Here is a 27,376-nt window from a genome sequence, read left to right as displayed (position 1 = left end):
TCTTAAAGGCAAAAAAGATAATCTGATTTCGGACTTGGATTTCCCTGTTATTGAGGGATGCATGTTATCATTTATTATTGCTGCGGAACAAATGGCAAAATGTAATAACGTGTGAACATAACATGGGAAAAAGAAAAGGGACAGAGTTTCCAACCTTGGAGTTAATTTTACCAATATACTATTGAGACCCATTTTAATTCTCTCTGTGACAAAAGTTCATATTGTCACCAGCAATCCAAAGGAAATCTCTAAAGAGGAGTTTGGTTCATAAAGGCAGCAGACACAGGATCACCCTACGAACTATTAGTCTCACCCTCCGTGGAGTACAGTCCCACCCTTGTTGGTCACAGGCTTCATGGCTAACGCCAGTGAATTAAGACGGTGATTCTCAAGCCTGGCTGCACTGTAGGAGAGCTTTTAAAAAAATACATGTTATTGCCCCATCCCTGCAAGTTTGGTTCAAATTGGGGCAACATCAGTTTTTTTTTTTTTTTTTAGGGCTACACCTGTGGCATATGAAGGTTCCCAGGCTAGAGGTACAATTGGAGCTGTAGCTGCCAATCTACTCCACAGCCATGCCAGATCCGAGACTCATCTGCGACCTACACCACAGCTCACAGCAACACCAGATCCTTAACCCACTGAGTGAGGCCAGGGATTGAACCTGCAACCTCATGAGCCCCAGTCAGATTCATTTCCACTGCGCCATGATGGGAACTCCAACATCAGTATTTTTTAAAAGCAATACAAGTAATAATAAAGTGCAGCTGGGTCCAGCACTGCCAGTTAAAAGAACAAAAAGCTGAAAGAAAATAAGGTCTCAGCTCTACTTCCATGCTTCCCTGTGGAGGACACTCTCCTGATCTCTTGCCCCACAGACCCCTTTATACCTCAGAACCCAACCCTCACTGGGGCAGCACTAATGTCATAAGCATGGAAATTTGCTGGACTTGCTTCCATTTCTGCCCTGATCAACATCAGGCAGGGGTCCTGATGGAGTACGTCTGCCCTATAGACCCAAACCCCCTTTGTGGACTGTCCCAAGTTAAGACAGCAGAGAGGCATGGACGTGGCGGCAGCACCAAGGGAGTTTGGCTCTCGCTCCTCAGTCCTGTCCCTCCATGTCAATGCTGACACCACGTTCACCATCTGTCTGTCTCTATGGTTCTGAACCAGGGCCAGGAAAAGGGAGATACAACTTACTGATTTCTCATAAAACTCTAAGGAAACCATTCTGAAAATAATACCATAAAAGGTATCAAAGATGTCAAAGTGCTGATGTACCTATTAATGTCTAGAGGTTACTTATGGTGCCATATTGTTCCCAGAAGGGGGTTGAAGGCATTTCTGAGCCACTGTTTACAGATGTGTGCACCTTTCTCTCTCCTGCCGCTCAGCATCTTCCACTGCATTAAAACAAAGCACTGGCCCTCAAATTGGTGCCTTCCTAGTAAGATACACAGTCCATCAGGTAGAGAAATGAAGACTTCCTTATAGTAGACATTACCTCTACAATGGTTAACAGGGTTTCCTGAGAGTTTCTCATAACCTCCATGGTTTTTTCACAGCATCTACAAACAAACACATTATAAATATGAATTTACTGTACATCAATTTTTTTTTTTTTTTTTTTTTGCCTTTTCTAGGGCCGCTCCTGCGGCATATGGAGGTTCCCAGGCTAGGGGTCCAATCGGAGCTGCAGCCACCGGCCTAGGCCAGGGCCACAGCAACGTGGGATCCGAGCTGCACCTGCGACCCACACCACAGCTCATGGCAACGCCGGATCCTTAACCCACTGAGCAAGGCCAGGGACCAAACCCACAACCTCATGGTTCCTAGTCAGATTCATTAACCACTGCACCACGATGGGAACTCCCTGTACATCAATATTTTCAACATGTCTTTATCTCCTATATGTTCAGCCTTAGTACACTGAAACTCTCCTGTTAATAATTTCTAAATTAATAATCTCAAAGAGCATAGTACTTGGCAGAGTGGTTTTCAGTAGATGTTTCTGAAATGAATACAAATATATATGGGGATATAAGCACAGCATTTATAAGAATAACACAATACTACTATGAAACATTTCAGTCATTGACTACTGTGGTAATTATAGTTTAATTTGACTAGCATCTGCACCGTTAGGAGTTGAGTATATAGAGAAAAAAAAAAAACAAAAAAAACCAATAACAATTGAGTATGTTGAGTATGTAAACCTAGGCCAGGAAGACTACAGGAAACTGCCAAGTTCTAGCAGGAATTGGTACCAGATCCTAAGCTCCTTTAGGATACTGTATATGCCCAAGAATGAGCACCCAACAGGAGTTCTGATCAGTCAATAAGGAGTTAGCTCGGTGAGGACAGAGGCGTGAAAGGTAAAGATGGGCTGCTTCCAGAGGTGGTAAAGGAGGACAGTGTGCGTGTTACACTGAGTGAGGTCCCAGGTGGACTGAGGGAAGGGAAATTATTACTGCTTTTTCCCTAGTACTGGCAAAGCACTGGGATATAATTCTAGCAATGAATTTTATAATCTATAGACATCAGTAATCTAAATAATTTCAACACCAAAACCACCTGCCTACCTCAGCCTATCTGGCTTACCTTCTGAAGACCCCTTCAACACCGGTAATGCCCATGCCATCCACAATGTCCCGGGTGAGTCTAAACGGAACGGTTTCAGGAGTAGGAAGAATTTTACCCTGTTCAAAAGCAACTCCTAAAGTGAAAAATACAGTGAAGTTAGGAAGTTCCATAACTCATTTACTTTCCTCCCAACTGCCATGTGAACTTTGCAGAGGCATCCAATAATGTGTCACCTATATTCAATTTAGAACTAGAACACAGTTGTTTATTCTTTTTTTCCTCTGCCTGCCTTCTTCATCTCCACCATTCTCCAGGAAATCCACCTCAAATTTAAAGAAACAAGTTTTAAAAAGCTATGTATTGATGTAATTAGAGAAAGCTATATTAAAGGGTGATTTTTAAAAATGAGGTAGTGAAGAGTAGAATTTAAAATACAGGAAAAAACACATGTATATAGATATATAGAGATACCCTGTATCCATTTTCTCTCAGTGACATCTTGCAAAACTATAGTACAATATCACAACAGGATGCTGACATAGATAAAATGAAGAGACAGTACTTCCATCACCTCATGCTGCTCTTTTACAGCCACACCTACTTCCCTCATGGCCTGACTTTACTTATGCTATGTTCTTCCAGCAGTCACTAATCTGTTTTCCATTTTTGTAATTTTGTAATTTAAGTATATTATATAAATGGAGTCAAATAGTATGTAACCTTTTGGGATTAGCTTGTTTCACTCAACTTAATTCTCTGGAGAATCATCTAAATTGTTGTGTTATAGCGATACTTTGCTCCTTTTTAGGGTTGAGTTGTATTCCATAGTATGGAGGTTTGTTTAAGCATTTACCCATTTAAGGACTATATGGATTGTTTCCAATTTGGGGCTATTAATGAAGAAATCTATAATCTGTAGTACAGGTAAACATCTTATTGTGCACTTAATTTGCTATCTTTGATGAATATCCATGCCTTTGGTCCATTTAATAACTATTTGTGTTTTGCTTTTACTGCTGAATTTTGAGAGTTCTTCTGGACTGTGCTTTTGGTGTCAAGTCTAAGAACTCTGCCCAGCCCTAGCTGCTGGAAGTTTTCTCATTTGTTTTCCTGTTATTCAGATTGGGTAATTTCTACTGTTTTTCTTCACGCACACCGATTCTTTCTTCTGTACCATCATTCTGCTTGTTGAGCCTAAACACTGAGCTTTTAAACTTTAATTACTTTATTTTACTATTCTAAATGTTTTACCTGGCTCTCTTTCATAGTTCCTATTTCTATGCTGAGACTGTTTCTGTGCTAAGACTTCCTACACCTTCACTTCTTTCAAGCATGTTTGTAACTGTTCCTTTAAGTATTTTTATGATGACTGCTTTAAAATCTTTGTCAGGTAACTAACTCTACCATCTTGTCATCTCAGGGTTGATGTCTATTGTTTTTCATTCAAATTGAGATTTTCCTGACAAATGATTTTCAACTGAAATCTGGGCCTTTGGGGTTATATAACATTATGAGACTCTGGATCTTATTTATATTTCTGTTTTTGCTGGCTTGGGAGTACCACCTTGTTAGTATTAAGTGCTGGTAGAAGATCAGGTTCCCTGCTTGGCCTCCTCTGACATCCAAAGGAAGGGGATTCTCCTTGCCACAGCTGGATGAGACTGGAAGTCTAGGCTCCCCACATGGTTTCTGCTGACACCATAGGTGAGTTGGAATAAAAAAGTTTGAAAAAATATGGACAAGGAGATAAAGAGTATAAATGATACAGAGAGATGGTCTAACATATTGTTACTGGAGTCCCAGAAAGAGAGGGGAGAATTGGGATCCTATGACACTGCTATGACTAACGGAATACAGCGAAAGTGACACCGTGCCAGTTGCACTTGCACTTTGTCGCCCATGGAGCCCTGAGATGCTCTGTAAGAAGTTCAGGCTACTTTGCTATACAGGGAGGAACTCTGAAGCATCAGGTGTGTAAGTGAAGCAGCCGTCTTGGACACTGGCCCAGCTGAATCCTAAGGTGAACGCAGCCCCAGCTGCTGACTACAACTGCGTGAAGGACCCTAAGTGAGAACTTTCCAGTGGAGGCCAGTCAACCCACAGATGATGAGAGATAGTAAGAGGAGTTTTAAGGTACTAAATTTGGGATGGTTTCTTACACAGCAGAAGATGACCAAAGCAATACATACAGAAAAGTGTACAAATCATCAAATTCATCCAAGCGTATGGCTAACTGTGATTTTACAAAGTGAACAAACCCATTCAACCAGCACCCCAGAAGCCCCCATCCAATTCTTAGCAAGTAAACACGCTATTTCTCAGAGAAAACAGAATAGCAAATATAATTTCCCTCAAATTCTTCCCCCTCTGACTAAGACTTTCCTATTAGTAACCACCCTTTCTTCTCCTGGAGGAAAAGCTGACACGATTCTACTGTAAAGCCAACTCTACTCCCCACATACTTTATGACTGCACTTGCTACTTCAACTATCTTTGTCTCCTGTTAAAAATATCTCCCAACTTATGAAAACAAATAAACAAGAACAAAAATATCTCAAAACCGAAAAAGGGTGTATCTCTCATTTCTGTACATTTCTCTGCCATTCTTCCCTTATTTCTAAACTTTCTTCTAGAACAATTCCACATTCTTAGCCTATATATCCTTTTTTTTCAAGTAGAGTTGATTTACAATGTTGTGTTAATTTCTGCCATGCAACAAAATGATTCAGATTTTATATATATATATGAAACTGAATATACACATACACACACATTCTTTTAAGAAATATCCTATCTTTGGAGTTCCCATTGTGGTTCAGTGGAAATGAACATGACTGGTGTACATGAAGGTGCAGGTTTGATCCCTGGCCCTGCTCAGTGGGTTAAAGGATCCAGCATTGCTGTGAGCTGTGGTGTAGGTCACAAATGCAGCTCGGATTTGGTGTTGCTGTGGCTGTGGTGCAGGCCAGCAGCTGTAGCTCCAATTTGACCCCTAGCCTGGAAACTTCCATGTGCTGTGGGTGCAGCCCTAAAAAAAAAAGGCAGAAAAAAAAAAAATCCTTCCCCAGGAGTTCCCTGGTGGCTCAGCAGGTTAAGGATCTGGCACTGTAACTGCTTTGGCTCAGGTCACTGTTGATGCAGGTTTGACCCCTGCCTGGGAACTTCATGCCATGAGTACAGTCTAAAAAATTCTTTTCCAGAGTTCCTGTCATGGCACAGAGGAAATGAATCCAACTAGGAACCATGAGGTTGCAGGTTTGATCCCTGGCCTCGCTCAGTGGGTTAAGGACCCAGCATTGCCATGAGCTGTGGTGTAGGTCATAGACTCGGCTCAGATCTGGCGTTGCTGTGTCTGGTGTAGGACAGCAGCTGTAGCTCCGATTAGACCCCTAGCCTGGGAACCTCCATATGCAGCAGGTGTGGCCCTAAAAGGCAAAACAAAACAAAACAAAACAAAACAAAAAAAAAAAACCCAACTCTTTTCCCTTATAGTTAATCACAGAACATTGAATACAGTTCCCTGTGCCATAGAATAGGACCTTGTTTATCCATTTTATACGTAGCAGCTTAAACATGCTAACTCCAACATGCCCCAGTCCATCCTTCCCCCAAGCTCCTCCCCTTGGTAACCACAGTCTGTTTTCCATGTCTGTGAATCTGTTTCTGTTCATAGATAGGTTCATTTGTGTCATATTTTAAATTCCATGTATAAGTGATATCATATGGTATTTGTCTTTTTCTTTATCACTTAGTATGATAATCTTTAAGTCCATCCATGTTGCTAAAAATGGCATTATTTCATTCTTTTTTATGGCTGAGTAGTATTCCATTATTTATATTATATTTATTTTATATTATCTCTCAATGGACATTCCATGTCTTAGCTACTGCAAATACTGCTGCTATAAACACAGAGGTGCATGTGTCTTTTTGAATTATAGTTTGGTCTTGATATATGCCCAGGAGTAGGATTGATGGGTCATATGTCAACTCCATTTTTAGTTTTCTGAGGAATTTCCATGCTGTTTTCCACAGTGGCTGTACCAACTTACATTTCCATTAACAGTGTAGGAGGGTTCCCTTTTTTTCATATGCTCGCCAGCATTTGTTATTTGTGGACTTACTAATGATGGTCATTCTGACTGGTGTGAGGTTGTACCTCATTATAGTCCTGATTTGCATTTCTCTAATAATTAGTGAAGTGAGCATCTTTTCTTGTCCTACTGGCCATCTGTAGTTCTTCTCTAGAGAAATGTCTACTTGGGCCTTTTGCTCATTTTTTTGATTGGGTTGTTTGTGTTTTTGTTGTATGAGCTGTTTGCCTACTTTGGAAATTAAGCCCTTGCCAGCTGCAGTGTTTCAACTATTTTCTGCCTTTTTTTTTTTTTTTTGGTTTCCTTTGCTGTGCAAAAAGCTTGTCAGTTTGATTAGGTCCCATTTGTTTATTTTTGCTTTTATTTCTATTGTCTTGGGAGACTAACCTAAGAAAATATTGGTACAATTTATGTCAGAGAATGTTTTGTTTATGATCTCCTTTAGGAGTTTTAGAGTGTCATGTACTATGTTTAAGTCTTTAAGCCATTTTGAATTTTGTGCATGGTGTGAGGGTGTGTTCTAGTTGCACTGACTTAACATGTAGCTGTACAGTTTTCCCTGCACCACTTGCTGAAGAGACTTTTTCCATTTTATATTCTTACTTCCTTTGTTGAAGATTAATTGACCATAGAGGTGTGCGTTTATTTCTAGGCGCTCTACTCTGTTCTGTTGATCTGTATTAGTATTAGCCTATACATTCTTTTTTTTTTTTTTTGACCATGCTCGCAGCATGCACAAGTTCTCAGGTCAGGGATCAAACCCGTGCCACAGCAGTGACACCACCAGATTCTTAACTTGCTAGCCTCCAGGGAACTCCCTAGCCTATACACTCTTAACTTCCATTCAATCCTTGCCTTTTCACAATCTCATTTTTATCATTCCATTCAAAGTTTACTAAGATTCATTAGTTGTTAAATCCAAAGGCCTATTTTCAGCAATCACCTTATCTAACCTTTCTGCACCAGCTGCCCTTGAGCACAGCACTTCTTCATGAAAATGTATCCTTCCTTGTTTTCCAAGATATCCCAGCCTCCTAGTTTTTAAGACTTGTTGGTTATTCCTCATTTCCCCCCCTCAACTCAGCCTTTTTAATGCTGGCATTCCCTACAATTCCATCCTTAGTGCTCTTCACCATGGATGATGAGTAAGATCAGAACCTCCTCTAGTCAATGACTTCAACTAGAATCTATTTGCTGAAAGTTCTACATCTCTCACCATGTTCAATATCTTTGCTTTTCTATATATTTAACTACCTATTCTCACTGGAAATCCCACTAACACTTCAAAACAATGTATAAAACAAAACTCGTCTCTTTATTATTCTCTACAAACCTGCTGTTTTCCTTAACTAGCAACTTCAGTTATCCTGGAGTCCCCTCTCCCATTGTTGCCCCATCTAGTATCACTGGTTCAAGTTACTACAGGAATGTCCCCCAAATTCAATCCCCCAGTCCATACAATGCTAGTCCAACTCATCTCTTTCAGCAACTCTTGTCTCAAGTATTGTATCTCCTAACTTGTCTTCCTACTGCCAATACTCCTCCCCAAATTATCTTTCCAGTCATCAAGTATAATCTTTTCCTGATTAAATACATCTTCACTTTCTGTTGTTTTAACAGATTAAACTTGAAACTCCTCAGCCTGGCTTTTGATAGTCTTATACCAATCTATACCTCAGGCTACTAAACTATACGCAAACTTGACTCCAGCCACATTTAATGTCTCACATTCCTACAACATGCTACATCTTCATGAGTCCTCCTTTCATATCTGCTCTATCTTCCATCTAGATTATCATTCCCTTCTTCGAGACCTGACTTAAAAAGTCACCCCATTCACTCATTATCCAGCATCACGGTGTTCATGCTTTTTTAAAACACTATTAATTGTTTAAATATACCTCTCTCTCTCATACTTGCAATATCCTGGTAGGCAAATAACATTTTTCTTTTCTTTTTTCTTTTCAGGGCTACACTTGTGGCAAATGGAGGTTCCCAGACTAGAGGCCAAATTAGAGCTGTAGTTGCCAGCCTATGCCACAGCCACAGCAACATGGCGTCCGGGTTGCATCTTCGACCTACGCCACAGCTCTAGAGCAATGCTGGATCCTTAACCTACTGAGGGAGGCCAGGATCAAACCTGTATCCTCATGGATACTAGTCCGATTTGTTTCCTCTGAGCCATGATGGGAACTCCTAAATAACATTTCTTGATGATCAAATATTTACTGAATAAAGAAACACATCTTTTGTTACTTACCTAAATCTATATGTACAAGTTCTGCTGACTGCTCATTTATCAAGATATTCTGTACATGTCTATCACCAAGTCCAAGGATGTAACCAACTAGAAAAAAAGAAAAAGACAACTTGAAATCACTGATACTATCCATTTATACAACACAGTTAGCCATAATTTCAACTAATACCACTGACTCCATATAATTTTTAAGTACCTTAGGCTTTTTTGCCTGCTTAAAGAAAATCAAGTACATAACTGGCCATTTTGAGTTTAAGTCAGCTACTTAAATTTATACTGTGTTTTATGAATCTTAGATGATTTGCTAAAAAAAGTTTTCTCTTTACTAATAAGCACATATATTAAAATATTACTACTTCAAAAATGAGTATGGTTAAAATTGAGGCCTATTATTTACCAGGGACAAAGCACTGCACTATATGCACTCAAATATTTATTGCATATACTTTTAAATGGTGATGCCAAAGGGTAAACTTCATTTTTCAGTGAAACTTTATTCTGCTTGATGAATTGTATATAACACAAATTACTCACTAATTCATTTTATCAGGTTTATATACAGGAAAAACTACATTACTATTTTTAAGACGGAGAACATTTTTTTTTTTTTGGTTTTGTTTTGTTTTTTCTAGGGCTGCACCTGCGGCATATGGAGATTCTCAGGCTAGGGGTCTAATTGGAGCTGTAGCCGCCGGCCTACACCAGAGCCTCAGCAACATGAGATCTGAGCCGCATCTGCAAACTATACCACAGCTCACGGCAACACCGGATCCTTAACCCGCTGAGCAAGGCCAGGGATCGAACCCGAAACCTCATGGTTCCTAGTCGGATTCATTAACCACTAAGCCACAATGGAAACTCCGGGATAACATTTTTTTAAATGCTTTTAACCTAACAAAAAGATGCCATGTGGTGAAGCAGAAAAAACTGTGGATATGAGTTAAGATGCCTGGGGTGCCCGGCCAGCTCTATCATTAACTGAGCCTACCTTCTTGCTTATAAATTAAATTAGTTGCATCAGATTAGTGATTTTCAGTGTTAAAAAAAAAAAAGTTTCACTATTTCCTAAAAGTTTTCCAAAACATTTAGGTCCTGACTTCCTGGTGAATAGTGATGAAAAGAGAGGTCTTTAATTAAAAAAACGACAGATGAAAAGATCACTGATACTACTGTTAGTTCTTAGACTCTAAGATTTTTGTTAACTGCCTTAACTATTCCAATCTCCCAGAAATTAAAAAAGTCAAATATTATATACACTGAATATTTAAAAATACATCCTTACTTCTATTCCAAAACTAAAATTCTATCAAACAGAACCGATCACTGAGTGTTAATTTGATGATATTGCAGAAGCTGTATGCAAAAGAAAAATAATAATTAAAAGAAATAAATGGGATTATCACAAATTTTATTATTTTTCAGAAAATAGTACATTGAAGGGGGAGAAAATAAGCCATATTCACTATTAAGCAAAGAAGAAAAATAACCAGTCTTATTTCCCTACCAGGGAAAAAGGAATTCTCTCCTGCCAAAGCTAAGAAGAGCTATATTTAGAAACTAAGACTCAGGATGAAGAAGAAACAAAAATGTAAAGATGGTTTGGTTAACAACCACCATCACCAGCATCATCACCCTACATCTATCTCAGAATGCAGAAGTGCTGAATCTACTAAAATGTGTAAGATTACCAATAGAAGACGTAGCCACACTCTGAGTATAAGCCAGTCGTCTCTCAAACCAAACAGCTGGATCCAAGAATTTTTCCATGCAGAAGTAACGAAAAACTGGTTGAAAATTTTGGCAAATATTCATGAAGATTTCATATTTCTCTTCAAAAGATTTATTTTGCGCCTCCTTTAATAGATAAAACATTAAATTATTTTCTCAATATTGTGTTCAACTAATTTAGCTAACGTCTACTGGGAGTTTCAATAGGAAAATAGTATGAAAGATCTAAAGGCAATAAAAAGATGAACAAGATATTATGTCTATCCACAAGAAGCTAACAGTCTGGTCAGGATTATAATCCCTTCAGGGTTTTCATGTTAATTTTAGGGGAAGGAGGCACACCAGCAGTGACTGTTATTTGTTTTAATTCAATTCTAACGTGAATGATTCCGTAATCTATGTGGAAGTAAACATAATGCCAAAGGTAGCTCCAGACAGTCTTAGGTGTATCAAAGCATTAGGGCTGCAACAGGAAACAGGAGAAAAAGGAAGACTGGAAGAGAACAATCATGGATGGGCTGGCAAAGCAGCTGCCCTTCAGCCCTCTCCTGCAGCACTTCCTTACTATAGAGTAACTTCCTGAAGCAAATTCTTGGGCTCAGTTCTCACCTATGGACTAATGACTTCCAAATCTGTATCTTTGGCCTAGGTATCTTCATAAGCTCCAGCCTGATGTGCTTCTCCAACTTTCCACTCAACACTGTGACTCGGATCACTTCCAAATTCAAACTAATTCATCATCTCATCGTCGGCAAACCTCAGCCACTTCTTTCATCAACATGGGAAATAGCCTTTCCATCTACTCCATCATCCCAACAGAACAAAGGCACCACTGAACTCTGGTTCATCAGCAACCAAATCACATCAGTTTTTGCCTCTTTAACATTTCTTACATGAACTACATCTTTTCCATTCCTACTGTTGTTACTCTTAGTTCGGACCTTGTCTCATGCCTCTAGTCAACTTTCTCAAAAATATCTCCCTCTAAAATACATGTTGTCAGAGTGAGCTTTCTAAAATGCCAATCTGATATTATCCTTCTCAAAGGTTCTCTACTGCCTACAGGATAAAGTGCTAATTTCTGGGCATTTCATGGAGAAATCCTCTATTTTCTGACTAACGACTATTGTTCCAATCTCATCTACTCCTCCTCAAAAATGAAGACTATGCTATCTTTACCTGCGTATTCATGCCTCCTTCCCTTTTGCTTATATGTTTCTTCTGCTTGAAAGACCAGTTCATTTATAAAACTCTCTTTATACCATCTCTTGTATGAAGCCTTTCTTGGATCTCTCTCCACTCCTCCCTACCTCAGGTAAAACGAACCACTTTCTCCTCTGTGCCTACACTGTGTCCCTTACAGCCTGCCATCATAATCCCTAGAGTACTTTATCAGACATTTTAAAAAGCATAGAACAGACTCTCACAGATTTTGGAAAGAATCTTGTAGTTACCAAAGTGGACAGGTGGGGGGATGGACTGGGCTTTTGGGACTGGCCTATGCACATTGGTACATGGAATGATTGGCCAATGGGACCTTCTATCTAGCACAGGGAATTCTACCCAATATTCTGGGATAATCCATGTGGGAAAAGAATCTGAAAAAGAATGTATGTGTGTATATAACAGAATCACTTTGTTGTACAACAGAAACAATCACAACACTATAAATCAACTATACATCAATAAAACTTTCAAAATGAAAAATAGAAAGCACAACAAAAGAAAACATAAATGGATTTTAGAGCTGGACAGAAAAGGTTTAAATCCTTGTTGCACCCTTTATTAGCTCATTGACCTGGGGCAAGCTAAATTCTCAGAACTTCTCATTTCAAAATGGAATAGGTATGACGATTAGTCATATTATTTGTGAAGTCTTAATCTCAGCACAGTACCTAGTGGAAAGGAGACATTCAGTAAATATCACCGATCGGGTAAATGAATATCAGACCAGATGGCCAGTATCATGTGACAACTGTCTTAGAAGATTCTCCACTTCATCTATTTTTTTGTTTTGTTTTGTTTTAGTTGTTGTTTTGTATGCTTTGTTAAGAACTGGCTTACTCCAAATTAGGAGTAAGTTAGCATAATTGAATAATGTTAAATTTTTCATTGGAGAAGTGTAGACAATTTACATAGTTAAAAAATCTTCCTTGTTCAGTCGCACACACTTTCATTCTAGTGAGCTTACTTTCTTATACTTCCTATCATTAACAATTCCCTCAGTAACTGTCAGCTTTAATAAGATATTAAGTAATCCTGCAATAACATATATTTTTGAGTGTTACTCACCATCATTTTCTTTTGGCATTGAACAGGACTGAAATCCTTTGGCCTGTATCTTTTATGAGCACCAGTGTCATTGTTAACAAGATATTCACCAATAGGGACAGTTCCTGTGCACCATTCAAGAACACCACTTCTCTGCGAAAGGGGAACCACCTGAAATTATAGATTGAATAGCTTTTAATGATGGAAGGGCATTATAGGAGCATGTGGGGATCATTCAACAGTTACAGTCAGTGTGAAGCATTTTTTCAAGTTTTATTACTATTTTTCTGTCCATAGGAAGAAAGAAACCAAAAATAAACTTGAGCTCAAAAAACTAGACTGTTCGTCTCTCCATCTCCATGATTCGCTGAGGTCAGTCCTGTTAAGTACATTCATCATCTGTGACTGAGCCATACTTCATTTGTTCCATTGAGCAGAGGAATTAACGTTGCTTTCCTTATACTTTTAATATTAAACAAATTCAAAGAATTTCATTTTGGAAAAAATCAAATGAAGTCTCAATTTTAGTATACTTTAATAACTGAAAGTCTACGTATTCTTGCTTTATGGTCTTGCTAGCTTCACCAGGAGGAAATGTGGTCCTAAACATAACATGAGCAATTTTACTGGGATGATTAAAAATTATGAAATATCATATATACATATACAGTATAGAAAATACTATAAACAAATACCCTTTTACTTACTAAACAGCTTTATCAAATATAAGATTTTTCTCACATTTGCTGAGAAAGAGGTGACATTCTCTTTGGACCCGCCGTGCCCCTCCCTGCCATCACGATGACGGCTAATTTGCTTACTAGCATGTTCATGTATTTGGGGGCATACTTTCTTTCAAAGCTATACATCCAGAAGTAGTCGAAAGCTTTAAATAAAGGGTATTTATATAATATGTATACTTCTGCAATTTGCTTTTTTCTCACTCAACATTTAACTGTGTTAGTATATTTAACCCCGTCATTCACTTGAACAATTATATATTTACGCAGCTGCATACTGTGAAATACACAATTATCCAATTTATACAATCTGAATATTGATTAACATTTACAATGTTCCCAGATTTCCCTGAAACACTGTTGCAATGAATTAGTTTACTAATGAATATATTTCCATTTCCCTAGCATTACATTTGTACCTGGGAATTGAAGAACTGGTTCATTCAGAATATGCATCTTACACTTGGTTAGCCAGATATTGCCAAATACTATCCAAAGTAGTTGTATCAATTTATATACCCAATGGCAGAGTTGATTCCATAACCTTCCCAATACACAATATTGCCCGATTTCTACATTTTGTCAATCCAAGAGATATGTAATAATATCTCACTGTGATTTTCATTTGTATTTTGCAGATTCCCAGTAAAGTTGAGCATAATTGGATAGGCTTATCGACTATTCAAACATTTTCTTCTTGTGAACTGTTTGTATTCTTTACCCTTTTTCTTAATGGCTTATCTTTTCATTACTGGTTTTAAGAGCTATTTATATATTCTATATACAAATCCCTCGTTATCAATATCATAAGAATCCTTTGTTGTTATTAGTATTATTAAATTCATTTTCTCAGCCACGTGTATTTATAGTACCTTTAATTCTATACGTTAAAAAAATTTTTTTTTCTTTCTAGAGCCACACCTGTGGCATATACAAGTTCCCAAGTGAGGGGTCAAATCACAGCTACAGCTGCCGGCCTACACCACAGCCACAGCAATGCAGGATCCTTAACCCACTGAGCGAGGCCAGGGATGGAACCCACAACCTCGTGGTTACCAGCTGGATTCATTTCTGCTGTGCCACAATGGGAACTCCCCATTTAAAATTTTAATGCACTCAAATATATTGAACTGTTTTATGTTGAGTCTTAACATGAAGGAGGTCTTTTATTAATTTAAAAAGTATTGCAGAGAGTCTATTATGTGTTAGACATGGTGCCAGGGCACTGAGAATAGAGTGGCAGCAGGGCAGATGAAGACCATGCCCTCATAAAGCTTAATTCTTCATTCTGATGTGGGAACATATACACCAATAAACATTTAACGATGCCAGATAACAAGTATAACAGAATAAAACAAACATTTTAAAGAGTAATAGAGAAGTGGTCAGAGAAGGCTTCTCTGAGGGGGTGACACTGGAGAAAAACCTAAAAATAAGGGAATGATTCATGCAAAGATCTGAGGGGAGAAGCAAAGTGAAAAGCCCTGAGGTGAGTCAGACTTTGGGTATAAGGTACAGCAAAATGACCAGGTGAGTCAGGTGGAGATGACTTGACAAGGAGAAAGTAAGAGAGAAGGATGGAAAAAGTGGGAGATAAAGTTGGAAAGACAACAGCAGAGGCAAAACCCTTTCATTCAGGGATAAAGTGAATTTGTTTGGGGTTTTGAAAAGGTTAAGAGACATTCTATCTTAGACCTTTAAAAGGATCATTTTAAGTGCTGTGAGTAGAACTAGTTTTGGGGTGCCAAGGACAGAGGAAAGCAGTTAGTTGGATACTCTAGAAGAAAAGTGACCTTAGTTTGGAGAAGGGTGGGAACGGCAGAGGTGGTAAAGAGGGACTTGACTAAAAGTAAACCACTAAGGTCCTGCTAATGGAATAGATATGGGATTTGAGAGCAAGGGGAGTTTAAAATGAACCCAATATTTGGTGATATTTAGGAGTTACTGCTAATTGTTTTAAGACTGAAGACAGTATTCTGGTTATATGGGTTTTTTTTTTTTTTAAAGACATTATCTTATAGGACTGTTGAACACTGAACTGTTTTAGATGAATTGATAAGATACCACATTTTGCTCCAAAGTAATACTGGAAGTGGATGGGAGTAGAAATGAAACACAATTGTCCGCGAGTTGAGTGTTGTTAAATCTAGGTGAAGATGTAGGGGGTTCCTTATATTATTCTATGTACTTTTGTGTATGTGTGAAATTTTCCATAGTAATAAAAGTAAAAAGAAAATAACGTCTCTAGGGTTTGGTCTGGGCAACTGGGTGAAGGTTGTGCCATTTGTTGAGATGGGAAAGAGCATGGTTTTGGTTTGTGTTTTTTGTTTTGGGAGAGTTCTACTTTAACATGCTGAGTTTAAGATATCTCTTGGACTTCTACACATGTGACTTATCTTATCAGGAACTGACTCTTCCAAAAGACTGTATATGATCTGACAAAAGACTTCTGTTGTAATAGACTGAAGAAAAAAGGGGGGTTCATTATAAGCAGGGAAAATGTCCAGAGAACAACAGAACCAGGATAACTGGCATCTAACACAACACTCAGCATATAAATAAGCAATTACTGAACAAATGAACGAACGGATCTCAGATTCAGAGCCTTTCCAATTGATTTCCCTTCCTGCCAAAATACCTCTAAATGCCTTCCTCCCAGGAAACGCAGCCCTGTCTTTGAGATAACTGTGACGCTGATGCTGGATCACATTAACATTCTGGCCTCCTAATATAGTCCAATGAAGATCCCTTTGCCACTGATTACTCTGTATCAATATCTAGTTATGGGGGGAAAAATCAAACCCTTGTCTTTTGTTAAGAGACTGATCTAGAAAGGACTGGGTCGGCTTTTTTTTAACTCATTTCAGAGTCCAACTGTGATACTGGTTGACATTAAAAAGAGCAGAATTCAAGTATCAAAAGGCAAATGGCAGTGTTTTCTCAGGTAATAAGATTTCCTGGAACAGCCTATTTCATCTGGGTATCTGAGTACTTTGTCTGGATGTCACAAATCCTCTATTACCTCAAGGCACACAGCCAGTACCATCTGAGATACACAGAAATGATGTTAATACTTTAGGTATAATGAATGACTTAGGGCATTATGGCTTCTCAGAATCCTGAGTGAGAAGGATGCTCAAAATATATATCACAGGGAGTTCCCATCATGGCGCAGTGGTTAACAAATCCGACTAGGAACCATGAGGTTGCGGGTTCGATCCCTGGCCTTGTTCAGTGGGTTAAGGATCCGGTGTTGCCGTGAGCTGTGGTGTAGGTTGCAGACACGGCTTGGATCTGGCATTGCTGTGGCTGTGGCATAAACTGGCGGCTACAGCTCCAATTCGACCCCTAGCCTTGGAACCTCCATATGCTAGAGGAGCGGCCCTAGAAAAGACAAAAAGACAAAAAAAAAAAGCAAAAAACAAAAAACAAAAAAACAAGAAAAAATATATATATCACAAAGATGAAAAATTATTTATTGGCATAAGGCATGATGAAGAGGGAAGGACAACACTTCCTTCAGCATTTAAATATTGTTCATAAGACATGTTGATTTTAAAAAATGAATCCTCTCACATTCAAGACTTTAGGCTAGTTGTTCAGTATACTGTCTAGAAATGTAGTTTTGGTAGATAAATTAGTCCAGTCACACAAACTGCGTTTGTCGGGGGCTATGTCTCAGTACCAGCATATAGAGTAAGAACTGTCTGCCTTCACCTCCAGGTGATTCTCTCTGGTGAAGGATAACCCACTTTGCCTCCATATACAAGTCTCTGCTTTTGAGGTTGCTTATTGACACCTGAGATTTGGGTACGAAGGGCTAATTCCAGGCATTCAGGGACCCTTCTTGTTGACACAATGATCATAGGAGTCCTGAATGCCAGATTGGGAATGACTCCACAGAAGACCTAAACCAGGCAAACTGCTTCTGTACATACAGTAAGGTACTTCCAGGAACTTTAACTGAAATCAAAAACAACTAGCACCATAGTGAAGACATAACTCTCACACTCTGGGAGTAATTGCAAAATAACATAGATCTATTGACCCGGTACTATAATTCTAAACAATAAAGTCAAACCTAAACTCTCACATTTAGAATTTTTTCTTTTTTTGGCTTTTTAGGGCCACACCCATGGCACCTGGAAATTCCCAGGCTAGGGGTCAAATAGGAGCTGAAGCTGCCGGCCTACACCACAGCCACACCAACACCAGATCCTTAACCCACTGAGCGAGGCCAGATTTCAAACCAGCATCCTCACTGATACTAGTTGGGTTTGTTAACAATTGAGCCATGACAGAAACTCCTAGAGTTCATTTTTTAAATAATCAGATGAATAATATTAAATAACTATTATTTAATTGGTAAAATGATTCTTCATAAAAATTGTGTTAAAAAATCATAAGGGGAGTTCCTGTTGTGGCTCAGTGGGTTAAGGATACAATGCTGTCTCTGTGAGTATGTAGGTTCAATCCCTGACCTCACTCAGTGGGTTAAGGATCCAGCATTGTCACAAGCTGTGGCATAGGTCACAGACGCAGCTCAGAAACTGTGTGGCTGTGGCTATGGTGTAGGCTGGCAGCTGCAGCTCCGATTCAGTTCCTAGCGTGGGATCCTTCATATGCCTCAGGTGTGACCATAAAAAGAAAGAAAGAAAAAAAAAAGACTGGCACTTAGAGCATCAAAATTTCCCTTCATTCATGTTCTTCAATATCTGTCCTCTAAAAACTTCTCAGCAATCATTAAAGTATCTGCCACATAGGAGACAGTTAATACCTCATCAACCTGATCCTACAATTAAGCTAGATCAAAGTAAACTAGATTGATGGGCCTTAAAGTGTGATTTCTGAACCACAGCTGCACCTGCATCACTTGGTATCTGGCTAGAAATGCATATTCTCAGGCTCCACCCTAGAATTAGAATCCTGAGAATGGGGCTCACCAACCAGTGTTTTAATAAACCCTCCCAGTGATTATGATGCTAAATTTGAGTAGCTCTGATCTGAACCACATCAAAGAAACTCCTCTGCAGAAGAGGCTTCACAGATCTTTAATTTTTGCTCTTAGCATTCAATGAGAACTCATTTTTTTAAACTGCTAATAGAAAGCATCAATTATATTAGTTAATATCCTATTAAGTTTCATGGGACAAAGTGCTTACAAATTTGAAGGCTAAGAAAAAAGTGTGCTTTTCTTGATGCTTTCCTATCCCTTAACCCTATTCAATCCACAAGTGAGTTTTACATTTCTGATTCTGTAGACAGTTTAGAAGTTCAAAAAAGTTGTTTTTGGAGTTCCCATCATGGCTCAGCAGAAATGAATATGACTAGCAACCACAAGGACCAGGTTCAATCCCTCGCCTCACTCAGTGAGTTAAGGATCTGGGGTTGCCGTGAGCTGTGGTGACACGTAAGCAGATGCGCCTCAGATCTGGAGTTGTTGTGGCTGTGGCGTAGGCCAACAGCTACAGCTCCAACTTTTAACCCTAGCCTGAGAACATTCATATGCCATGGGTATGACCCTATAAAGACCCAAAAAAAAAAAAAAAAAAAAAAAAAGTTGTTTTCAATTATAATAGCCTGACTCAATCAGAATTTTGGAGGGTAGATCTTATTTCTTTTTCCCTGCTTTCCTAACTTTTTAATTTAACACATTTTTTTTTTGGCTACACCTGTGGCATGCATAAGTTTCCAGGCCAGGGACTGAATCTGCACCACAGCTGTAACCAGAACCACAGCAGTGACAACACCAGCTCCTTAACCCACTGAGCTACAAGGGAACTCCTAGTTTAACAAATACTTTTATAATTTAAAAAAAAATGTTCATTGGGAGCAACTTAAAAATACTAAAAAGCAAGTATTAATCATACTGTATATGATCTGTATTCAGATTTAGCATTTTTTAGGCTCACTGAGGAACTTATTAAAAGTCAAAACTGATTTCTTATAAATGCATATATAAATATGTGTTTCAAGGCTACCTACTTTGTCTTATTAATATATTTTTATAGCATGAACCATATAATCTTCATTATCAGAGCCTTATTTACCATTTGCGGTCAAATGATCAGAGCCCACTTTCACCTACTGCTTATAACAGAGACTAGTCATTCTCACAACATATTTTTCAAGATAAACTTTTAAATATTCCATGTTATAAATGTTTTTATTAGAATTTCAATGTTTATGCATTAATGTGAAAAGGGCTGACATTTTTTAGTGTCTTCCATTTAAGACATACCACCTCTCCTTATCCTAGTTTTCCTTTATTCTTTCTTGCTATATTTTTGTAATTTTTTCATACAGCTTTACATATTTCTTATTAACATTAATCCTAGGCAGTTATATATATTCTTGTGAAAGGGATTTTTTTTTAAATTATATTTTTAAATTAGTCTTGGTTGCTGGTTGGCATATCTGGAGGCTAAGTAGGGTTAACTTGCTAGAGAAAATAAACACTGGTTGGTATATCCTATTTTGAAGGTTTAAGAAACAGATAATGGGACTATCCTAAGTGTCTCTATAAGACTGCTTCTCTGCTATGCAGTGAATTATCCACACATTTTCTTAATCTGTCTCTATCTTCATAGAAATAGAAACAATGAATAAATAAATAAACCTTGTTACAACACTAAGAGAAGAATAAAGGGAAAATATGAGATACAGGAATAAAACCAAAAAGAAAATACCTATGGAAAACAGGCCCTTCAAAATGAAGGTTTACTATTACTTTAAAAAAGATAAACATGCTAGATGAGCACTCAATTAAGGGCCAAAGATGATTGATTAATAGAATAATGTGACTTGAGAATTGTCTTCTCAGGCAAAATGCTGGGGGAAATGCAAATTGGGACATTCCTCTATTCACAGGTAATCTGACAATATCTACGAAATTACAGACACATTTACTCATCAATCCAGCTTTAGGAAGTCTACCCAAAGACTCACCTGCGCATGTATGAAATACTACATGTTCAAAGTCATTCACTGCAGCCTAGCATTGTTTGCTACTGCAAAGGACTACAAGCAACCCAAATGCCCATTTTATACAATAAAGACTTGTATGATAACCATGTACTAACACACAAAGCAGCTGTTAAAAAAAGAGAACAATTTTATAACATACTGTTGAGTTAAACAGATATATACATAAAGAATAAACTTTTATATTTATATATCAAAGTGTATATGTAGCCCTTTCTCTAAGAAAGGAGGGTAAGAAGGAAATATATTCATATATTCCATTTGTATAACACTGGAAACAAATGAAAATGGTACTTATAAGGGTGAGGAGGGGCCATGAGGTTGATAGGAAAAAGGGTGAGAGAAGGTTTCCCTTTTTATATGTTTTTCTATTATTGGATTTTTGAAGAAAGAAAATGTATTAAAACAAAAAAAAATTTTTTTTATTTTTATCTTTTAACAGCTGTACCTGGGCCATCTGGAAGTTCCTAGGCTAGGGGCCGAATTAGAGCTGCAGCTGCCAGCCTACACCACGGCCACAGCAATGACAGATTTGAGCCACAGCTGTGACCTATGCCAAAGCCTGCTACAGTGCTGGATCCTTAACCCACTGAGTGAGGCCAGGAATTGAGCCCACATCCTCGTGGACACTATATTGGGTTTTTAACATCCTAAAAAGTTTTAAAACCCTATATTATGTACTATATTCTTCACTAAATCAGTATTGTCTTTTTACTACCACTTTCCTTCTTAAGAGTACTTCTATACCAGAAATAGGCCAAATGGTCAAACATAAGGGGAAAATACTTTTCAGCTAATTACAAGAAATAAGATTTCTTGAAACAAAAAATTGCTGCATTGAACATTAATGTGTACTTTTTAAAAAGAAAATATTGTCTAAATCAGAGGTTGGCAATATACGGTCTTTGGACCAAACCCAGTCCCAGACTATTTTTGTATAGCCTGTGAGCTAAGGATGGTTTAAAGGGATATAAAGAAAAAAATAAAGAATATGCAAGAGAGACCTTATGCGGCTCACAAAAATCTAAAATATTTACTATCTGGTCCTTCACAGAAAACATTTGCTGACCCTTGGCTGAATAATGGCATCTTTTATATGTTCTTAATGAAGCAGCAGAAGTACAAACTAGTTACCTTATATGTGCAGATAGTCAGTTTCCTCTTCCTGGTTTCAGTGTTTCTCTGCAGTAACGTATTACACATCTGGAAAACCTGCTGCATGACTGCATCTTGTCTCAGGTCATCACGGCCCTTCAGAATAATCACAATATGAATAACTAAGCACAGTTCATTTCTTCATTGTCAGATGATACAGTCATCTGAGGACAGCTAAAAGGCACTGAGAAATCAATCTGAGCATCCATGCTCCTCATAATAGTCTCTCAATGAATTAAGACCTAAGATGATTCTTTCATTTAGAATAAGCTATACCACTGGGTAGGCAGACCGATTTAGAAGAAAGAAGGTCCCCCTGCCAGCTGCTTTTGTAATTAAACCCACTGGAACTCCTCCACCTGAGGGCCCACTGCAAACATCAGGCAGAGCAGCACCTTTGTCTGTACTACTTTGCAGCGAAACCCAAAGAGCCGGAGAGCAGAGGGAGGGAGGGACGGGCAAAGCACTCAGCACAGGGCCAGACTTGGTCCTTCACTCCAACTATTCAAGAAAAGAAGCAACCACCAAAACATGGTTTTTTCCCATAACAAGCAGGCTGATTGTTAACCTCATCATGCCTGTACATGCTAAAAGTATTCTTTATGGGGTTCCCACTGTGGCACAGCAGGTTAAGGATCTGGTGTTGCCACAGCTGTGGTGTAGGTTGTAGCTGTGGCTTGGACTTGATCCCTGACCCCAGGAACTTCCATATGCCATGGGTGAGGCAAAAAACAAAAAAAGATTCTTTCAACCAACTATTATAATAAGTCTAGTCTTGCAGAGACACAAAAAAATGAGAAAAAGCATTCTGCTTCTAGAAAATAATACATTTGTTTTCCTCACCTGTAATTATTCAGAATAAAAATAAAAGCCCAAAGCAAGAAGAAAATATCAATTATAGTTTTCTATGACTTCTTTCATTAACCAACTAGGAACCACACCACAAAAAAAAGTTTCACCTTGACAAGCTGTCGCCTTTCCTTGCCATCAGAGCCGACACAATCTATTATTTTTGGTAAATTTAAACCTCCTGCTAAACGAAATTCTGGTTTAAATGACTGTATAGTCACCATGTTTCCATATTCTCCTGTGGGGTCCACCTAATAAAATGTACAAATATGACAATAGGTCAGATACACAATTTGAATTTAAAGAAAAATGAATTATAAGTGACAACTGTGGTATTAAACAGAGGAACGAATGACAATGTGCTGTTGATTAAGACTTGAAGTGATAAATTTATAAATGAAAGGAAGAAGATTTGACATTGGAAAGGCTTTTAAAAAGTGACACAGATAACACAATTTATCTCCCTAAATATCACTTTAAAAAAGTAGGTCATACAAAGTTAGAATTACATTGCTAAAAAACTACTGAAAAACCTGGGTTTAGGTCTTGCCATAGACCTATATATGGTAAGTCATCTGAGAAATAGTAAGCTTTAGAAAAATGTAATAAAGTAAATTTTAGAAAAGTCTGGAGAGGAGTTCTCTAGGTTGTAACTGCTAATTCTGGCATTTTCAGAAAATATTCAGCTAAATAACTTTGCTGGTATAGCTGGTATATGGTTAATCCACAAGACAGCTACATTTCAAATTACATAACTACAAAGATTAAGCACTAATTTGCAAACTCAAAGGAGACATTTTACAACATAATTAAAATGATCATTTTATGAGCTATAGCCTTTATTATTACAGATATCCCTGCTCACATGGTACTTCTAGCAATAAAAGATCACTGGGACACAGCTAAAAATATCATGTATATTACAATCAATTTAATATTGTGATACCTGTTGTGTTATTTACTATTGTAATATATCACTCAATACATCCTAACACATACAGAATTTTAAAAATCAATATAAAACAACTAGGGACTTTCTTATTCAGTTAAAATTAATCTTGGCATAAGCAAACAGAACTTTCTTCTGTCCAATGAAAACAACAGTTTATAGCTTCTTCGTAAGAAAGATAAAAGCTATAAAAATTAAAGCAAAAGAGGGAGTTCCCTCATGGCTCAGTGGTAACAAACCCGACTAGTATCCATGAGGACACGGGTTTGATCCCTGGCCTCACTCAGTGGGTTAAGGATCCAGCACTGCCATGAGCTAAGGTGTAGGTTGCAGACAAGGGTCGGATCTGGTACTGCTATGGCTTTGGTGTAAGGCCAGTGGCTGCAGCTCTGATTCAACCCCTGGCCTGGGAATTGCCATATGCCACAAGTGAGGCCATAAAAAAAAAAAAAAAACAACAAAAAACAAACAAAAAAAAGGAAGGCAAAAGAAAACTGAGAGATCTTTAAACATTTTTAAGTATTTTAAGGCTTGGATAAAGGGAATCTAATAAAGAAAAAAAAGTATAGGTTGAAACAAATGAAACTGCCAATATTTAAGCAATTTTGACCCTACAAAAGGCTATTGCAAATGGTGTAACCTACTAAAGAGGAACTGACTTTAATTAAAAATCGAAATAGTTAATGGTTAATTACCTTAATTTCCATAGTAGGGACAACAACATCTTCTAAATTTTTAAGTTTAGTAATAGGCTGGTCTGCTGGAATCCTTATGCCTTCTGTATTTAAAATAAAGAGGTTTCAGTGACAACTGCAAACTGAGGAACAACACTGAAGGTAAAGCAGAACTCAGCAGATACCCTAAACCCCAACCTATGGCTAATCTGTGTTTCAGGCCCTGATTTAGAAATGAAGACCTAGGGCTCAGGACACAATGTCACTCAGGGTCAGAGGATAGCAGTGGTTAACACGGCTTACAAATGAATTTGCAGGTCCTGGCACTGCTAGTTAGACCAGATTCCACCTGAGGGGCTAAGTTAAGCAACGTAAGATAATTATGTAACAGTGTGAATAGCACATAGATTATGTACTCCTGTCATATTACTATTAAATTTCACTAAAGGACATGACAATATTCTTTGTTTGCTAAGAGGAACACAATGAGAAGTCTCATTCTTACTTTAAAATAATAAGAATTTAAATGTGAAGATAGAGGGGTGTCCGTTGTGGTTCAGTGGTAACAAACCCGCATAGTATCCATGAGGATATGGATTTGATCCCTGGAGTCACTCAATGGATTAACGATCTGGTGTTGCCATGAGATGTGGTTGTAGGTCACAGACACAGCATGGATCTTGCGTTGGTGTGACACAGGCCAGCAGCTGCAGCTCTGATTCAACTCCTAGCCCGGGAACTTCCATATGCCACAGGAGTGGCCCTAAAAAGAGAAAAAAAAAAAAAAGAATTTAAATGTGAAGATGATTCCAAACAGAAAAAATATTATAATTACTAAAATATGGGGAGAGGAAGTCCCCGTCGTGGCGCAGGGGAAACAAATCTGACTAGGAACCATGAGGTTTGCAGGTTCGATCCCTGGCCTCACTCAGTGGGTTAAGGATCTGGTGTCGCCATGAGCTGTGGTATAGGAGTTGCTATGGTTGTGGTGTAGGCCAGCAGCTACGGCTCTGATTTAACCCCTAGCCTGGGAACCTCCATATGCTGTGGGTGTAGCCCTAAAAAGCAAAAAATAAAAATAAAATAAATAAAATTTAAAAATAAAATATGGGGAGAGAAATATACAGCCAAATACTACAGCTGCTTATAATTATTTAAAGAGACCAGGAAGCAGAGTGATGGAGAAAAAGGTAAGGCCTTTCCATTTTTAAGCCCTAGCATGCAGTCACCTGTTACCAGTTCTAATAAAAGATATTAAGTGAAAAACTGACTGGAGGGCGTTGAAGCTATTAGATTAAAAAAAAGGTTTTTCTGTGAGTTGGATCATCTGTGAGTTGTAATCATCAATTCTGTCATATCTATAATTAGTGTGTGTGAGGTGAACAGATTTACATCATTAGGCTCTGTAATTAATATATCCCTACAGAGAATAACACCGCAAGAAAGCAATGCTCCTTCTTTCAAATCGCATACTTCTCTGAGTCCTCCACTGAGTGGCATCTAAGTTTGCTAATATAATGTAAGCATCACAGAGTGCTTCAACACTTCTGACCATCTGACGTCTCCTGTTTCTGAGAGTACATATTACTTTGTTTGCAGCCTCAGTTCGATCCTATTAATAAAAACAAACAAAATATAGTACATAAGCAAATATAACTCAAACGTTTCAGAGTTATAATAAAAAAAGGAAAAACAATTTATACACATATCTAGACAATGGAAAGATTATAATCCCTCAGATACAAACAAAACAGTCACCTTATTATGAATGCAGCACATCAAAGTTATAATAACCTCAAGAGTAAATGCCTTGGATGCCTTGTACAATCAGTATTTTCTTAGCTCACTGATGTGAGGAAAAAGGGCAAAATACTATTGATATCTCCTATGCTTTGAGAAATACTCAAGATTTTTAAACCAATTTTAGGTGCCATTTTAATAACAAAGGATTTGCAAACTCAATGTTTGTCAACAACATACTTTTAGAATCCCTGAGACTTAAGAAAGGAATATTTTGGGAAAAAATAAATATCACAATTCAAAAAGGTATACATGTTCAATCTAAATACCTCATCAAGCTGAGAGCTTTCTTTAGGTGTATTTTTAGTTATTCTACTACTTCTTGCTGCCTCTGGTTTGGTCAAAAATTCATCTTTGTTTGCATTTGCTAAGGCCAATATTATAAACAAAGTATGATGAGGGTGATCCACTGAAATTCTAGAGATGAGCTGTAATAAAATTAAGAACTGTTAGTTATATGGAAACAAACAAACAAAAAAAGAAAATCCATAAACTTTCAAATTTGGCTGAACATTAAGATAGGTGTTACTGTCCTAGATGCTGCAGTGAGTGGTATGTGTGTGTGTAAGACAGACAAGAGACAAAGGGACATGAAGAATTAGAAAGGGAGAAACTAACTAATGTGGAGTATGAGGAGACACAAGGAAATCTTTATTCTCGCCCTTATTTAACATAATAAATAGGCTGATCGAAACCGTCCTGGATGCCACGTCCTAAAGTGGAGCAGTAGCATATAATAACAAAAAAGGACAGCAATTGCGCCGAGAAGGTCACATTTACTTACACTATTGAGGACGTCGTGAAATCCTAGGCCTCCCATCATCTTGGTCCCCATTCTAGCAGCCAACTGGTACATGAGGGGCAAAAACTTATATGATGGGATCTTCATTCCATCTCTCTGCCATTAAAAAAAAAAAATACAAAATTAAAAAGCAATGCATTTCAAATAGTATCACATCTAAGTAAATAAATTACTCTAAGATAAAGCTCCTCTACTGGTGCAGTCATCTAGAGGGTGTTAGTAAAACTTCACTAACCACACCTTTTTCCTCATCATTTACTTTAAAGTCTTTCTGGTGGTTATTCTAGATTGATTCATTACTAAGTCATAATATTTGAATCTAAATTAAAGTGTATTCAGAACTGCAATACTTGGCACTGCTTATATTCCAGTGAATCCAAGGGGGACAAATGAGGATCTGAGGATGATTGTGATCTGAACTCCTGAGAGGTCAGCATGAGTAAGACGGAATAACTATTTTTTCCTACATGCTAAAAGTAATAAG

General features: G+C 37.9%; 1 protein-coding gene across 13 annotated transcripts in view; it reads right to left on the bottom strand.

Annotated features, from left to right (window-relative positions):
* ATM (ATM serine/threonine kinase) overlaps positions 1–27,376 on the bottom strand; it is a 138,941-nt gene that overhangs the window by 5,920 nt on the left and 105,645 nt on the right. For 11 of the 13 annotated variants that reach the window (XM_084974015.1, XM_021101934.2, XM_084974016.1 and 8 more), the window contains 11 exon segments: positions 26,875–26,988; positions 26,360–26,518; positions 25,764–25,902; positions 24,312–24,394; positions 22,778–22,918; positions 21,798–21,914; positions 12,961–13,110; positions 10,629–10,794; positions 8,941–9,027; positions 2,605–2,719; positions 1,508–1,571 (listed from right to left, as the gene is read on the bottom strand). In XM_084974015.1, coding sequence (XP_084830141.1) covers positions 1,508–1,571; positions 2,605–2,719; positions 8,941–9,027; positions 10,629–10,794; positions 12,961–13,110; positions 21,798–21,914; positions 22,778–22,918; positions 24,312–24,394; positions 25,764–25,902; positions 26,360–26,518; positions 26,875–26,988 — 1,335 coding nt within the window. 13 annotated transcript variants of the gene reach the window in all.

This window comes from Sus scrofa, chromosome 9, assembly GCF_054392235.1.
Source record: "Sus scrofa isolate SSC_HxYL_T2T_F1_AM1 chromosome 9, Sscrofa_HxYL_maternal_Yorkshire_Landrace_v2.0, whole genome shotgun sequence".
Taxonomy (NCBI): Eukaryota; Metazoa; Chordata; class Mammalia; order Artiodactyla; family Suidae; genus Sus; species Sus scrofa.
This window is presented reverse-complemented; position numbering and strand designations above follow the sequence as displayed.